The sequence below is a fragment of the Protopterus annectens genome, chromosome 3.part1 (genome assembly GCF_019279795.1).
Source record: "Protopterus annectens isolate FY-2018-M chromosome 3.part1, PAN1.0, whole genome shotgun sequence".
NCBI lineage: Eukaryota > Metazoa > Chordata > Ceratodontiformes > Protopteridae > Protopterus > Protopterus annectens.
Window position 1 is genome coordinate 1,631,683,946 of NC_056732.1, and position 14,679 is coordinate 1,631,698,624.

Genomic DNA, 14,679 nt, shown 5'->3' on the forward strand with positions numbered 1-14,679 from the left:
TCAAATGCCCAAAGTGGGACATTTTTGGTACAAATGTCAGATTTGGCAGGCCGAAACATACCCCACGGCCAGTACAAAGGACAGAACTTCACTTCTTTGCCTAAATAAAAGCTTATTTTTGTAGCATTTTAGTTGCTTATTCTGTTTCTTACAACATTTAGGTGTTTCAGATACAGAATAACTGTTTCATGCAACTAATACATAAAAAATAGGAAATAATGTTGTCCTAATACCTCAGGACATTTGCCATTTTAACAAGTTTATTGCAGGACACAACTGCCCAAAAAGGGACTGTCCCTCGCAAAGTGGGACAGGTGGTAACCCTACTGAGGATTACAGTAAGTCGTTAATGCCAGACCTCAAAGCTTCATACTTCATATTGTTTAGTAAATGCATGCTGACACAAAACATTAATTTTAAATGAATTACAGTAATATTTAAAAATTGTCCTTTATTTTGGACATTCATATCCTATAATGTTTTACTTTATCCAGAACTGCTGAGCATGCACTCCTACACCACTGGCTACTGCTTGAGCATGCTCTTTCTGACAGCTTGCACCTGGGGCAGCCACTCCCTTTGTCCCATTACATTTACAGCTCTACATTTAAAATGGTTATGAGAATATATTTTCAATAAACAATTGTCCTGGTTAAATAAAATACACTTTTAAATTTTACAATGACAACATGCAGCTTTCAGCATCAAAGTTTTTGTCTGCTGCTGTTTGTTACATATTCAGATCAAGCGGCAGCAAATGGAACATCCACAGGGGTTCCTCACAAAAAGGATAAAAGGCATAAAAACAATGTTTTTACTGTTTCCTATAGACTGCCGAGAAGTGATTTATGCCTGCACACAAGGCATCCTTGGTTCCTACCCTGATGAACCTTTTGGATATCTGCAAAATCTAAAACTATTTCTCAACAAATACTGGCTATGTTCCTGAACTAACCCTGACTAACGTTTTTCCTTTACACTAATTTTCACCATACATCCTTTACAATCTTCCCTTTAAAGTTTCAATATACTAGATTATTGCATATAACATTTATGTATATATGTATATTGTACCTTCTCACATAATCACTACGAGTATTATAATTTGTACTTCTTTTGAAAAAAAAAAAAACAAATACACACTAATGTTATATAACAATTGTTGTTTTTATAATATCTGTCGTAACTTCTATATTAATTTTGTATGTTTTCTTGGAGCTTTTCTCCCCAGGCCTCTACTGAAAATGGACATATATCCAGCTAGACTAACCCGGTCAACAAATGTAAAATAAAATAAAATAAATAAATAAAATGACAGCATCAGAACTACTAGATCTGAGGATTTCAATTTGCTTGTAATTGAAATAGGATGTTAGAGGGACAGGTATATATTTCAGAGAATTCCCATTATCTACAATATGCTTCCCATCCATGTTAAGCAGAGCCCTTCCCACACTCAATTCAAGCGTAACCTGGACCAGTGGATGGAAAACTGGAAATTAATTTCTGGTCGCACCGTGACAGTTATCCCACTCCACAAAGGAGGAGCCAGACGGACCCCAGGAACTACCGCCCCATTAGCCTGACGAGCCTGGTCTGCAAGGCCGTGGAACTCATAAACAAAGACATTGGTGATCTCCAAACTCTGGACCCTACTCAGTTTGGATTTGTAAAAGGCAGATCATGTCTCCTAAACCTGATTGCAGTTACCAAAGCCATAGATGTGGGTAAAATGGTTGACACAGCTTATCTAGATCTAGCCAAGGCTTTCGACACCATCCCCCACTCTGGAATTATAGATAAGCTCACCAAACTAGGTATAAATCCCTATGTCACAAGATGGGTTGCCAACTGGCTCACGGACAGAACCCACACTGTGAAAGTAGCGGATTCCAAATCCGTCAGACCAGTGACAAGTGGAGTACCACGGGGTTCAGTCCTGGGTCCTCTCCTGTGTGGTATCTACTTCTCTGAAGTGCAGGCCAACACAGAAGGTCTTTGGCTAACAAAGTTTGCAGATGACTGCAAACTAGGAGCCATAATCGAAACTCCTAACGATGTGGACAAACTACAAAAGGGCCTCACTGAGACAGATACCTGGTGTCAAAGTCATGGCCTGAAGCTCAATGCCAAAAGGTGTATTGTCATCCCCTTTGGTAAAAACTCTGTACCCGTGAACTACCACATAGCTGGTAGTCTACTTAATGCCGAAAATGTGATAAGAGACCTTAGGACACAGGTGGACAGTAGTCTCTCCCTTTGATAATCACATCGTCACAGTGGTCAGGAAATCCTTCTACGTGGCTCATCTCATCACAAAAAAATTCTCATCCAGAAAAAAAAGAGGTCATTGTTCCCCTCTACTCATCACTCAGACCCATTACAGAGTGCAACTCCCCTTTTGGTATGTACCTCACAAGGCATCTACAACTGGAAAGACCACAGAAATACCTCACAAAGAGGATTACTGGCCTCAAACAGATGCCCTATGCAGACAAACTCAAAAAACTGCAGCTTTACTCCATCGCATATCGCCTACTCAGGGGCAATCTCTGCCTAACATACAAAGCTATGTCAAACCCAGAGCTGTTGGACATGCTCCACTTAAAGAAATCCCAATCCCTCCGAGCTACACACTCTAGGGACCTTAACCTTGTCATCACAATAAACAGAACATGCTGGAGGGATAGATTCCTGTTCCAGAGACTTCCCATACTCTGGAACAGACTACCCATCTATGTCAAACAGAGCTCCTCATTAGCACTCTTCAAGAAAAATCTTGATGATTGAATGGGAATTGGGAAATTCACCCCAGGGATCACTTCTGTGGCTCTGCTCGACAGGGGCACAGGAAAATAATTTTCTTGGGTGGCGAAAGTCAGGGTACATTTTTTGGCTAGGCTTGTATAGGGCCGATAGCCTAGTACCTACCTATGAATGGTCTGATGCCCATGTTTCTGATGGACAGAGGCAGAAATTAAATCATGCCTTAACATTCATCTCTTACAATGACCTCCAAAGCAAACTAGCTCATGCAATACATTTGAGTTGCATGGCTAGGCTTATAAAGGCCCCAATGAACATTAGCTTAGTATATACCTATGAAACTATAATCAAATAAATGGCGAATACAACAGTAGAACTACATTATGTCCACTGCAGTTTTGCAATGCTCTAGATGCAACCATCAACCTCGTACTATATCTAAAGTGAATACTACTGACCGGAATGACAGAGCAGGGATACATCCAAAATGCCCTTCTTCACTCGGATGTTCACAGCTGGGAAACCAGAGAACTTTCTTTAAGAAAACTAGCTGGTCAAACCACCTGACATTTCTCTTAATCTCCTATCTTAAATGTCATCGGATTGCCACATTTCAGACTAAAGAGGCTCTGCATGGAAATACTGCGCAGTTCTGGAGATCACATATTTGAAAAGCAAGGAGCGTGGAGGCAAAGAACACGTTTTCATGGTCTACAAAAGAAGCCACAGTAAGGGCTGAATAAAGATATGTTACACAGCAACCACTAATCAAAAGGTTTGGGAGAAATCGTGACAAAGGTTCTTAAGGAAATCAATTCAAGGTAGGTAGCAACTTTCAGGAAAAAACAAAGCAACAAAATCACAACTTGAGGCAACAGTCTGCACAGCTGGGGGGGGGGCAAAGAAATACAGAGTTCAAAGGCAAAATGAACAGAGACGTGTTTTTAAAACTGAACAGACAGTGAATGCATGGAAATGACACCGCAATTATGCTATATGATTATTTTTATAGGTCACTGGTTTGTCTTACTGCTTTCTAGTACCTTTTGTATTTAGCTTCTCTATATCACAGATTACAATTGTACATGGCTGCCATCAGCGCAGATAAGAAGTAAATGCAAATTACAAGTCACAATTTCTACTCTGCTGAAGAATAAAATGATTCCACAGTTACTTACTGGACTTTTATCGGTGCTACTCCTTGAGAATGAAGATCAGCTTCCAGTTGTCCCTTATTAGTTCCGTAATCCTTGACAATGCCCACTGCTTCTGCCATACTGCAGATTACAAAATTTGAAGATTAAAAAAATCAGTCTTGTTCAAGACTGCACATTTTCAGTCCTAGAAATTAAACTTTTAGTATCAACTCAAGATTTATTATATTTAAATTGTTTCAAAACATGTGGACTGACTTTAAGGCCCTTTTCTGCTATATTTTTAGTTCAAAAGGGCACAGCATGCTTACTTAAAAATAAGATAAAAGCTAAAGTTTATCCAGACTGTTATACAAAAAGAAAACAATTGTAAAATTCACACTTTTTTTTTTTTTTTTTTTTTTTTTAAAAATCAGAAAACTATGACTGTCGCAGGCAACACCTGGCGCATTACAGAGGACAAAAAGAAAGTCAAATGTAGTTGCATCATATTTAGTATATACAAAACTTTAAAAGAACACCTGTGACTCTCACATACCATCAAATCATAAAAAGGATAAATTGCAGGGACAAAACATTTCGGATATCTAGCAAGCAGGATCAAGATGGACTTTATAGATGAAGAATTTTAATGTTCTTTTTGTTACCAGATCCTTCTGGGGTGCGTCTAAAATGAAAGGCTAGGGGCCTTGCATTTCCATAGTAGTTTTTGGTCTTTATATTTTGTGTACAAATAAGAGAGAGGTGGCAGAACAAGGCTATATTGGGAGATTTACAAGTTACCCTTTATCCATCAGGGACAAGGGTGCTAAACTGGGGCTAACTTTACGGTTACCCTTTCATGCATCCAAATTATGTATGAATAGGGTAAGAGAAGTACTTTACTTTATGCAGAGTGGAAATCAGTTCAATAAAGCGGTATTTTTTATGATACTTGCCTGTCCCGCCAACATATTCTTCTGTTGCAGAAGAGATCCCTTGAGCAGGTGGTTTTGCCTCCAATGGCCTTGCAAATGTATAATAGGTCTGACAGGATAGAGTCTGCTAAGGTTCTATAAGACAGAAGTCACCACTCCATAGCTCTTATGATACAGAGAAGAGAGATGAGGCTTTGACACTGTCTTCATAGTTTTTTATGATTTAGGCTCTTGATTTTCTTTGAGGAAGTGTAGCAGTCATTACAGCTGTGATAAGTGTTTGGACAAGTACATACTGAAAGGGGTATTATACTCGACGACTAGCTTAATGAGTGAGCGTTGTTGCGTCTTTCGGCTTATCCCGGTTAGGGGTCGCCACAGCGGAATGGCCAACAGCCCTGGACCCAGATGTCACATGTTTAAATATAAGCTGTGCAATGAAAAATGACTTCCTTACAATAACAAGACAGGTGGTGATCAAAAAACACTTTTTGTCAACACAAGTTCCCAGATCTTTGACTACAGGATAAGTGTTCAGGGATACGTTGTCAATGTGACAGCTACAACAGGAGTTATGATTGCCAAAAGGATGATTACACATTCCTTGGCATTTAGTTTTAGCGTATGGCTCTGACAACAGCTATTTTTCTTGGGTCAAGCCCTGTTGGAGTTTCATGGCATCCTCTGGGAAATTTACGATGGCACTAGGTTTGTGGTCATTTGCAAAATTGGTCAGCCACAAATCCTTAACATTAGTTTTGACCTCACAGAAGTAAATGCCAAAGAGGAGTGGCCTAAGAACTGAACACAAGGGTACAAGGCTAGTGAGAAGTAATCTGCAGGAGGTAGAGCTGCCTACCCTTATTTCACCGAGTTCTACTTGTGATCCAGTTTGCTTTCAAATGAATTACACAGGGGTTAACATTTAACTGGGGGAGTTCCTGTATGAAACCAGAGTGTTGATGGTATTGAACACTTTTGTCAGGTGAAAACATGCACTGTGTACTGATTTGCTCTCATCCATTGCTACAGTAAATGTTTCAGAGAAGTTAAGATTAATTAGGTAGGATTTGACATTGATGAATCAGAACTGGCTTGGGCCAAGGGTTTGTAGGTTATCTATATCCTCATTTAGTTATTCTATAATGATCCTTTCCAAGAGTTTGTAGGTTACCTATATCCTTATTTATTAATTCTACAATGATCCTTTCCCAAGTCTTACAAATGAGGTTGGTCAGGCTTATGAGTCTATACTTACTTGGGTCTGTTGAAGCCCCACCTTTGTGCAAGGGAAATGACTGATGCTTTTCTCCATTTACCCAGCAAGAAGCCTGTTCTGAGACTAATACTGAATAGGCTCTGTATGGGGTCCGGCAAGTCATGTTCCGTGTTGACCAGTAGGCAGCCTGGCATCTTATCATAGTAGTATTATTTGCCTTGGATAGTGTCTTAAGGACTTGTTCTTAGGAGATGCCGATGCAAGTAGGTGATCTGGGAATTGATAGGTGAGTGGGTTGAAGTTTGAACTAAATTAGTCCTCTAGTGGAGTGGTTATGTTCTCTAGGTCTGAGTATGTGATATCCTTTATTATTGGCTCTTAGCAGTGTTGGTCATTGTTTCTGAGATTTCTAACACAGTTAAAGAAAGCTTTGTAGTCATCTTTCACCTCACATCTGGTGTTCGCCGACTTGATCAAGGTCTGAAGTTCCTTGTTAAGTTTAGCAAGAGTGTTGCTGGCATTAGGAGAGTTCGTTTTTTTTTTGTATGCAGTTATTTTTTTCTTTTATTCATATAGCCTGTTTTTCTTTTAGGGATCCGCAACTGGGGTTTATTTTTAAATCTGGAGCTATATTTACTTCTAAAGGAGACAAAATAATCTATGCAACTATTTACATTTGCATAGAGTTTGGATTCCACATAAGCAGTGGGATCATCAAGATGAAAAGGGTTTTTATAATTTGGCCAGGTTTCACTAATTTTTAGTAGATTAGCTTTGGCATAATCTCTGAATACGGAGGTAATGGAAGATGCTTCCAGTTTCAGTCTTAAAAGTGAATATTACTGATCTGTCGTCCGATTTGACCAGGGAAGATGCCACAATTGCTGGGGAGAAAACCTGCTCCATACTGGCAAGGTCAAAGTCCAGGTTTTTATAACCACTGGGGTGTGGACTAATTAGGCAAAAGAGTGTACACATTGATAATGTCCAGATATTTCTGGGCATACATGTTTGAGGATCCTAGTTAATGGGGGAGTATTTGAAGTCTCCTAGGAGAATGGCGTTTGGCTTTATGTATGTGGTTCTGGTCAGGTACGAGGTATGGACTGGGGGACACACAGAGGGGACCTACAGTTAGCCATAATATAAGAGGATTTGTTAGTAGTAACTTGTAAGTGAAGACGTTCCAAGTCATTATCTTGGATGAGTTTGGTGATAAAATATTAGGAATATGGAGACACCTGCACCTCATTGCAGTCATCGAATGCACTGGGCCTGAACATGCGGAATGCATAGAAACCCTGGACTGATGAACTGCTCATTTGGTGTTGAACCAGGTCTATGTAATGATTCATATATGCATATATCAATGCTTTCCAGGATATGGATTGCTTGCAGGAAGTAGAGCTTTTGTTATGGCTCCTACCATTGAGCAGCAATACCTTTATTTTACTCAGATTCTGTTTTGTTATACTGGAAGCTGTAGAAGACAGACATTTCCTAAAAAGGCACTATGGAGGTGGACAAAGATTTAACTAATATATGACAGCCTTGGGGGACAGATGCAGACCATCACTGGCAAAGCAGTTAGGACCCTCCACTTTTTTGCGGTCATATCAGAATACTATAAGAATATCTCCACTTATCGCCAGAACTAAAATACCTTGGAAAACCAGCCCATTTATCCACTCCTCCTTCCTAAATATCCAATTCCACTAAAAAACAACCTGTAACAAGTTGTTCATTAAATATCAATACAACTATTTTTTTCTATGGAAGGCTCACGACAGAAAATGTAACCATCATGACGAGCTCCTCTTCTAAAATTCTAGAAAAAAAGAATCCCACTGACATGACTGGCACCATGGAGATAACTTTAAAGTTTATGTTATCTCATCTTTTACCAGTACACAACCACCCATTTCATTAAAAAAGCATGGAGAGACCTTCCCCCAAGGAAAACAATCTGTGAGCTTCTTCCAGTGTTAAAAGACATACAGAATAATTACCACCTAAAACTACCCAATAATAGCTGTACCTTAACTGCACAATATTAGATTTAACTGCTATTCCCATACTGGTGGTATATCCAACAGATTAAGACTAATACCTAGAACATTGCTATGTTTTGCTTCCACTTAAAGGATAACACTTCAAAACACTTCTCCACTAATTAACTATCAAATATCATCAACTCGGACTACAATACTTTGCTCAAAAACAAAAAAACCTGTCCCACATAAACATGTTTAGCACTGCCTTCACAAACAGCATTCAAGCCTTTGAAGATAAAAAACACATCAGACTAGACAATATAAGTGGTCACATACATACACTATGCTACAGTTACATAACTGAAATAAATGCTATTAAGTAAAACTTGGACATAAAGGAATCAAAACATAGCTATTCCTTATACACTTGGCCAGTCAACATTAGGTTAATAACCTCAAAACACTTCAAATAGTATGATTAAACAGAATGTGCAAATGTTAACTTGCTTAGGTAGAAGAAATTCATCAAATCAACGGCCCTTATAATAATATCAGATTTAAACAAATATTCACCTATCTAGTCCCAAGAGGATAATCTCATGAATGACCCAATATATGCATGAAATAAGGTAAATACTACAAGATGAAAAACACAGCCATTATTTGAATATACAGTCAAATATATAAAACAGAAAGCCACTAAATTCATATAAGGGCATCTATCTATATTAGTTGCAAAATTTTAATGCCAAGGCCAACAATTGCCTTCAAAGTTCATTTCAACTATATATTACTATCAAACAGCATACACAGTCATACCTAGTTTGACCTAATCAAAATCCAACATGTATGTTCACCCTTCAAGCCTAAATGTTTAATGTATTTATTTTAACTTAAATACTTGGCACTTCTAATTTGGTTACACACTGATCAACAGCTTTATTTCAAGTCTTCCATTGTGAAAAAAGAAACCAAGAGAGAAGGGCCAGTAACACTGCCAACTTTTAGTAAATTCAGTTAATGGCTAACAGGTACGCTGCCTGGATGCAAGCAAAGATACTTTGATTTTCTTTCAGGCTCTCTATTAAAAAAGGTGAAGAGAAACACTAATTGGGAATAATCCCGTAGCTGTTCAGCTAAAAAGCAGTTCAGGCTCCAGCTTTGGTACAAGATATAGTTTCCAGTAATCTAGAGGAAAAAGATAAATCAAATGTGCTCAGAGACGATGAAAATACATGAAACATTACATTAAAGGAGTACATCAACTGAAATAATAACAGGCTGTAAAAAATGAAAGAAGCTTTATATAGCTGTTCAGATCAACTCAAAGCTGCAAAAATCAAGGGTCAAAATGAAGAAAAGGCTAGTTAAGTATGACACTGCTCAAGAAGTGTTGTTTCAAAAAAAAAAAAAAAAAAAAAAAGGTGAAATTAGAGGACAGAACATGTAGGAAAAATCTGAGATTTTCTGCTGTACCAGAGAAACTGGAAGGAACAGATGTAGTACTTTTATGAAAACATGAACAAGCAACTGAACTGGTATTCCACAATAGGATTTTATTAACTGAAAGGGCACATCGTGTACATGTTCCAACCTGACCATGAGAAATCAGCCATGACCTGTATTAGTAACGATGCAACTATACCAGCAGATTACTACAAATGGAAACTGACTGTTCATGGAAAATGATCATCCACTGTACACGAGACAGAAGAAAAGCAAATTTATCGCAGCACTCATAGGCAGGTGTAATATTAAAACTGCACTAGTTAGCTGTCTTCAGAATATTTTTCAGCACAATACCACAATCAATGAAGGCGAATTGCTGAGGTGCCAGATCACTGTTGCTGTATTCAAAAAAGTTGCTGGTGCATTTTGTGTTATTTAGTTAGTTTTGTTTGCTGTTTGGTATATTCAGGATATTTTTACTTGGGGGATCATTCATTTTTTGATGCAGAACAGGCTAAGGAGAAAGTACAAAAGTTTGTTAAAAAAAAAAAAGGATCCATCAAACAGAAGGGGCCTCTGTGTCTCATTCTTCTGATAATAAAACTCATACAGTTACTTTTCTAGTGAAATATTTTCAATGTTCCAAAAGAAAATGCTGGAGATGCAGATAAAAGTATGACAGTTGACTAGAAGACTTGGGATACCTTGGTTGTGAACCAGAGTCTGGGGGTGGGGGGTGGAGAGGAGCATGAAGACCACCAGCAACACTGAAATTAGTAAATAAATGTAAGATTATAAAATCAGTCCCATTTGTAAAACATATCTTTACAAGAAAAAAGTGGAAAGACTGGATGGATTTTTGTAGACTTGTTGCAAGTTGTTGGGAGGGTCTGAAAAGCATACAGCCTACTTCATGTCATTAATGCTTGGAAGGACACTAAAAAGGAAGGAAAAAATGCAAGTAAAACAATTTTTGTTCTTAACAGAATTTATACAAAAAACATTCCATAATATAATTTGCATGTTATATAGTAACATTATTTTATGTAATAAAAATACTACAGTACCCTTTTTTCTTCTCTTTTAGTTTTAAAAAAACATAGCCATTACAATGTAAAAATGGAAGAAAGGACAGAAAAAGCATGTTTTAAGTTGTGCTGTAATCTTGGGTTGTTGATGTGGGGGGGAGGGGCGTAAAATGCAGAGATTATAATACATGTAGAGCAGGTATGTATGTTTTACTTCTAAGTAAGTGAATGTCTGGATCAAGGCTCTTGGTTTAATCTAATAACTTTGCCCTGTAAGCAATTAAGAGAACACACACTGTGATGGAAAGTGTTCTTTTTCAGAAATGTTTGCAGCTAAGGGGAGCTGAGAATTTTGTTTTTATGTTTCTATGAAGACAAGCTGACTATAAGGGCAGGCAATAAAAGCCACAGACCTTTTTAAGGCTAAATGTTAATGTTTTCTGCAAGCATATAAACTGTTTTTCACATCTGGGGGTGCATAAAGATAAAACAAGGACAGACGGCAATTAGTGTAAGTAGAAGTGCAGACAGTAATGTGCTTTAGCATGGATAACCTTAATTTTAGGTTAGGTAATACTTGTGGGTGCAGCTGTCAAATTGGGACAATTATTCCTATCAGGAGAGTTACACTTCATTATTTAAGATGTACATAATTTTTCTGGTGACATTCTAGGGGTGTGTTTGGTGTTTTGTTTAAAGGTTTTCATTAAAACAGAGTCTTGTAAAATGTGACATAGGTTCAAATGGAGATGACAAGAAAACAATAACCCAGACACTTCCCATACTCTCGAAAAAACTTCCCATTCATGTCTAGCAGTGCACTTCACTGGCCCTCTAAGAGAAATCTTGACGAGTGGATGGGCAACAGGAAGTTTATCCCTGGGATCACTTCAGTGGGCTTGCTTAACAGGGGCACTGGAACCTAACTTTGGACGGCATGATGCTAGGGAATCTTGGGCTAGGATTATACAGGGCTCCAGGGCCGTTAGCCTAGTACACACCTATGAATACAAGAGAGAGATTTACTAAACATTAGTAGCTGCATGCACCACAAAAGCTTATCATATTAGCTAAATTATCCATATTACTTTGGAATGCGAGTGGCCTCACATGTATAGACAAAGGTAAGAATACCGAATTATATTTAGAAATGCAGAGTACAAACAGCAATGCTACAGTCGACACATTTGGAGAGTGGTGAGCATGTCAATTTGATAAAGGATAGATTCCAGGATGGATATTCTGCAGAATATCAGGGAGAAGGGAAGAAGAGACTATTTATACTAATTGCTAGATGATCTCCAACAATGACAAGAGAAAAAAAAAAGGATAATAATGGTAGATTTGTGGTAGTAAGGGGCTACCGGAAAGGGAGGAGAATTACACTGGCATATGTTTATATGCCACCTAAAACTGTTGATATGGAGCTTAAGAAAAAATGTTTGAGAAATAATCAGCTTCCAGGGGGGAATATTACTTATAGCTGGGGACTGGAACTTGATTTGCAACAGTGATGATGTATATAACAGATCTACAAGGGCAAATATAACAACGGAGGGTAGAGTTTTGAAAAAAAACTATCAAAATATTTGGTATGGAAGACAAATTTGGCAGTAGGAACTCAAAGAGAATTTAATCATTATTCCCTAAGGTACAATAACTGGGCTAGACTAGGCAGAAATTATATTTCTTAGGAACATGTGCATTTAATTGAAAGCTTGGACACGCATCCAATAACTACTTCAGATCAAGTGTCAACAACAGCCAAGATAAAATTGTAGGGTAAGGAAGTAAAAATAAGACACTAGCACTTTCCCACCTACCTGTAGTGGAAATTATCTAAATGTTATTAGGGAAAATAGAAACTTCTTCAGTAGTTATAGCTAGTGAGTAGGATAAAATGAAAGGAGTTTAAAAAAAGGTAGAAATATAAAAGAAAGAGAGAGAGAGAGAGATGGTTAAGAAGTAACAGCAATTACTTAGAGGGACTAATGAAGGTTAAAGTATTGCAGAGTAATAGAAATTTCACACAAGAAGAGGCATAACTGCCTAATACTAAATAGAAAACAAGCGAGTATCTGGATAACATTTCTGAGTTTAGCAAGATTGCTGTTAAGCAACTGTTTTTTGACAATACCTCCACAGCACAAAAACTGTTCGCATCACTTAAGCAACAAAAAGCAGAAAGGGTTGTTTCCAGACTTAGGGAGCCTATAACAAGAAAAAAATAACTAGAGATCCTGTATTAGAGATATTTCAGAAATTTTATGATTGTATATAGCAGAGAAATGTGGAAATCAAGAAAGAGCACAAATGGAAATATTTATGGAAGACTTCAGTATGCTAATGTTACAGACAGATGGGGCTCAAAATCTGACAGTTAAGACAGGTGGAGATCAGATAATTAATGGTGATGTACAATCAATCTGCAGGAAAGTCATCAGATCAATGTGGTTTTGTGGAGGGCAGGCAAATATTTCACAACATTAATAGATCAATGATGGCCCAGAGGGAAGCAGAGTATAAGAAAATACTGCTGTTGTTGGTGGTGGGTCTTGATGCAGAGAAAGCATTTGACACAGTAGGCTGTGTTTTTTAGTATGGCAAGGGAAGCATTCACATTTTCTGATAAAATAATAAAGTTAATTAGGAGGACATACAAGGGAGGCAAAAATTCCTACAAAGTGCGTCTAAACAGGGGAACCAGGCAGGAATGTCCTCTTTCCCTTTTCTTATTTGCTTAATATTTAGAGCCATATGCAAAGAAAATAAGGGACTCGGAAATTCAAGGATATAATTGGTATGGTAATCAAGAAAAGTTGGCTTTATTTGCAGATATTATTTTGTACCTGATAAAACCAGAAAAGGACATCTCAGTGTTGTGGAACATCTTGAAGTTGTCTTTTCACTATATAATATTAATGAAGATAAAACAAAGGCTGTACCTTGTAAACTATGTATTCACACATGAAATGGTACAACAATACCCATATTTAAGGGGACATGATAAAATGAAGTATTTAAGAGTATGGATTAAAAAGGATTCTGCTTTGGAAGGTAAGGATATGTGGGAAGTTAATAAACAAAAGACAATACACACACACTGAGAATCTGGAAGCTCTTGTTTATGGATATGGAGCTCAAGATACAAGCATTGAACATGTTTTTAGTCCCTTCAGTTTTATATACAGGCCAGGCATATTTTTTATCAACCAAAGGATAAGTAGTGGACAATAATTAATACAGAGTTGAGGGAATTTATCAGGTAGGGGAAAAGACAAGGGTCAAGAGGGGAAGTTAATCCTGCCAACAGAAAAAGGTGGTTTAACATTACCTGATTTGAAGGGATATTTTAGAGCTACACAGTTAAGGCCCATATACACAAGTGGAAAGCTATAATTCAAAGTGGAAAAGGATGATGATGAAACAAGGAGAAATTCATGACATAAGCAGAGAGTGGGATTTTGAATGCAGATTTTTAAGAAGAATAAAAAACATATATTCATAAAGTATTCTAAGAACTAAGCCATCAGGGAAAGGAGATTTTGCAGCTAGTGATGACTGCAATTAGGTGTACAGAGAATGGGCAAGAGGGGGTTGGAATTTACTGGAAAAACTGGCAAAGGAACCTGACAGCAAATAACTAGAGAGGGAAAGGTAATATAGAGTGGAAAGAGCCAAGAAGACATGTTTTTCTGCAGGCTAGAAACTGCCTTCCCTATCAAGGAGTGATATCAAAAGTACAGGCAAAGAGAAAGGGATAGGAGGAATCCTGAATGGAAGACCTGCTCTGGTAGAGTTTTTAGTTGGCTCTAGAACAGGAGATGTTGTTAAAAAGGGATAATTAGTAGGGGATATAAAATATTGCATTATAACTATAGTAATCAATCAGAAAAGGTTACAAAAGATTAGTAGACAGACTGGATAACCAATTCATTAGGAAACAATGGAAGGACATATGTACGGCTCCCAAGTATGCAACAAATGGCAAATGCTGGTGGTATGATGGGGAAGAAACAGCTAACTGGGAATATATTTTGGGATGTAATGAGCTGACAGATTTGAAAAATTTCCTACAAAGTACTCCATCAGAAAGACTGGGTTAGCAAATTGGTATAAATAAGGAAATTATTTTTGAGCTGTGACACAGAA

The 14,679-nt window shown here is 37.7% G+C and overlaps 1 protein-coding gene across 1 annotated transcript in view; it reads right to left on the minus strand.

Moving 5' to 3' along the window:
* Window positions 1-14,679, minus strand: part of DUS3L (dihydrouridine synthase 3 like) — a 654,647-nt gene that overhangs the window by 624,536 nt on the left and 15,432 nt on the right. Inside the window, exon 2 of the mRNA XM_044067654.1 lies at window positions 3,945-4,043. Within this exon, the coding sequence (XP_043923589.1) occupies window positions 3,945-4,042 (98 nt within the window). The 5' untranslated portion in view covers window position 4,043. The remainder of the gene's footprint in view (window positions 1-3,944; window positions 4,044-14,679) is intronic.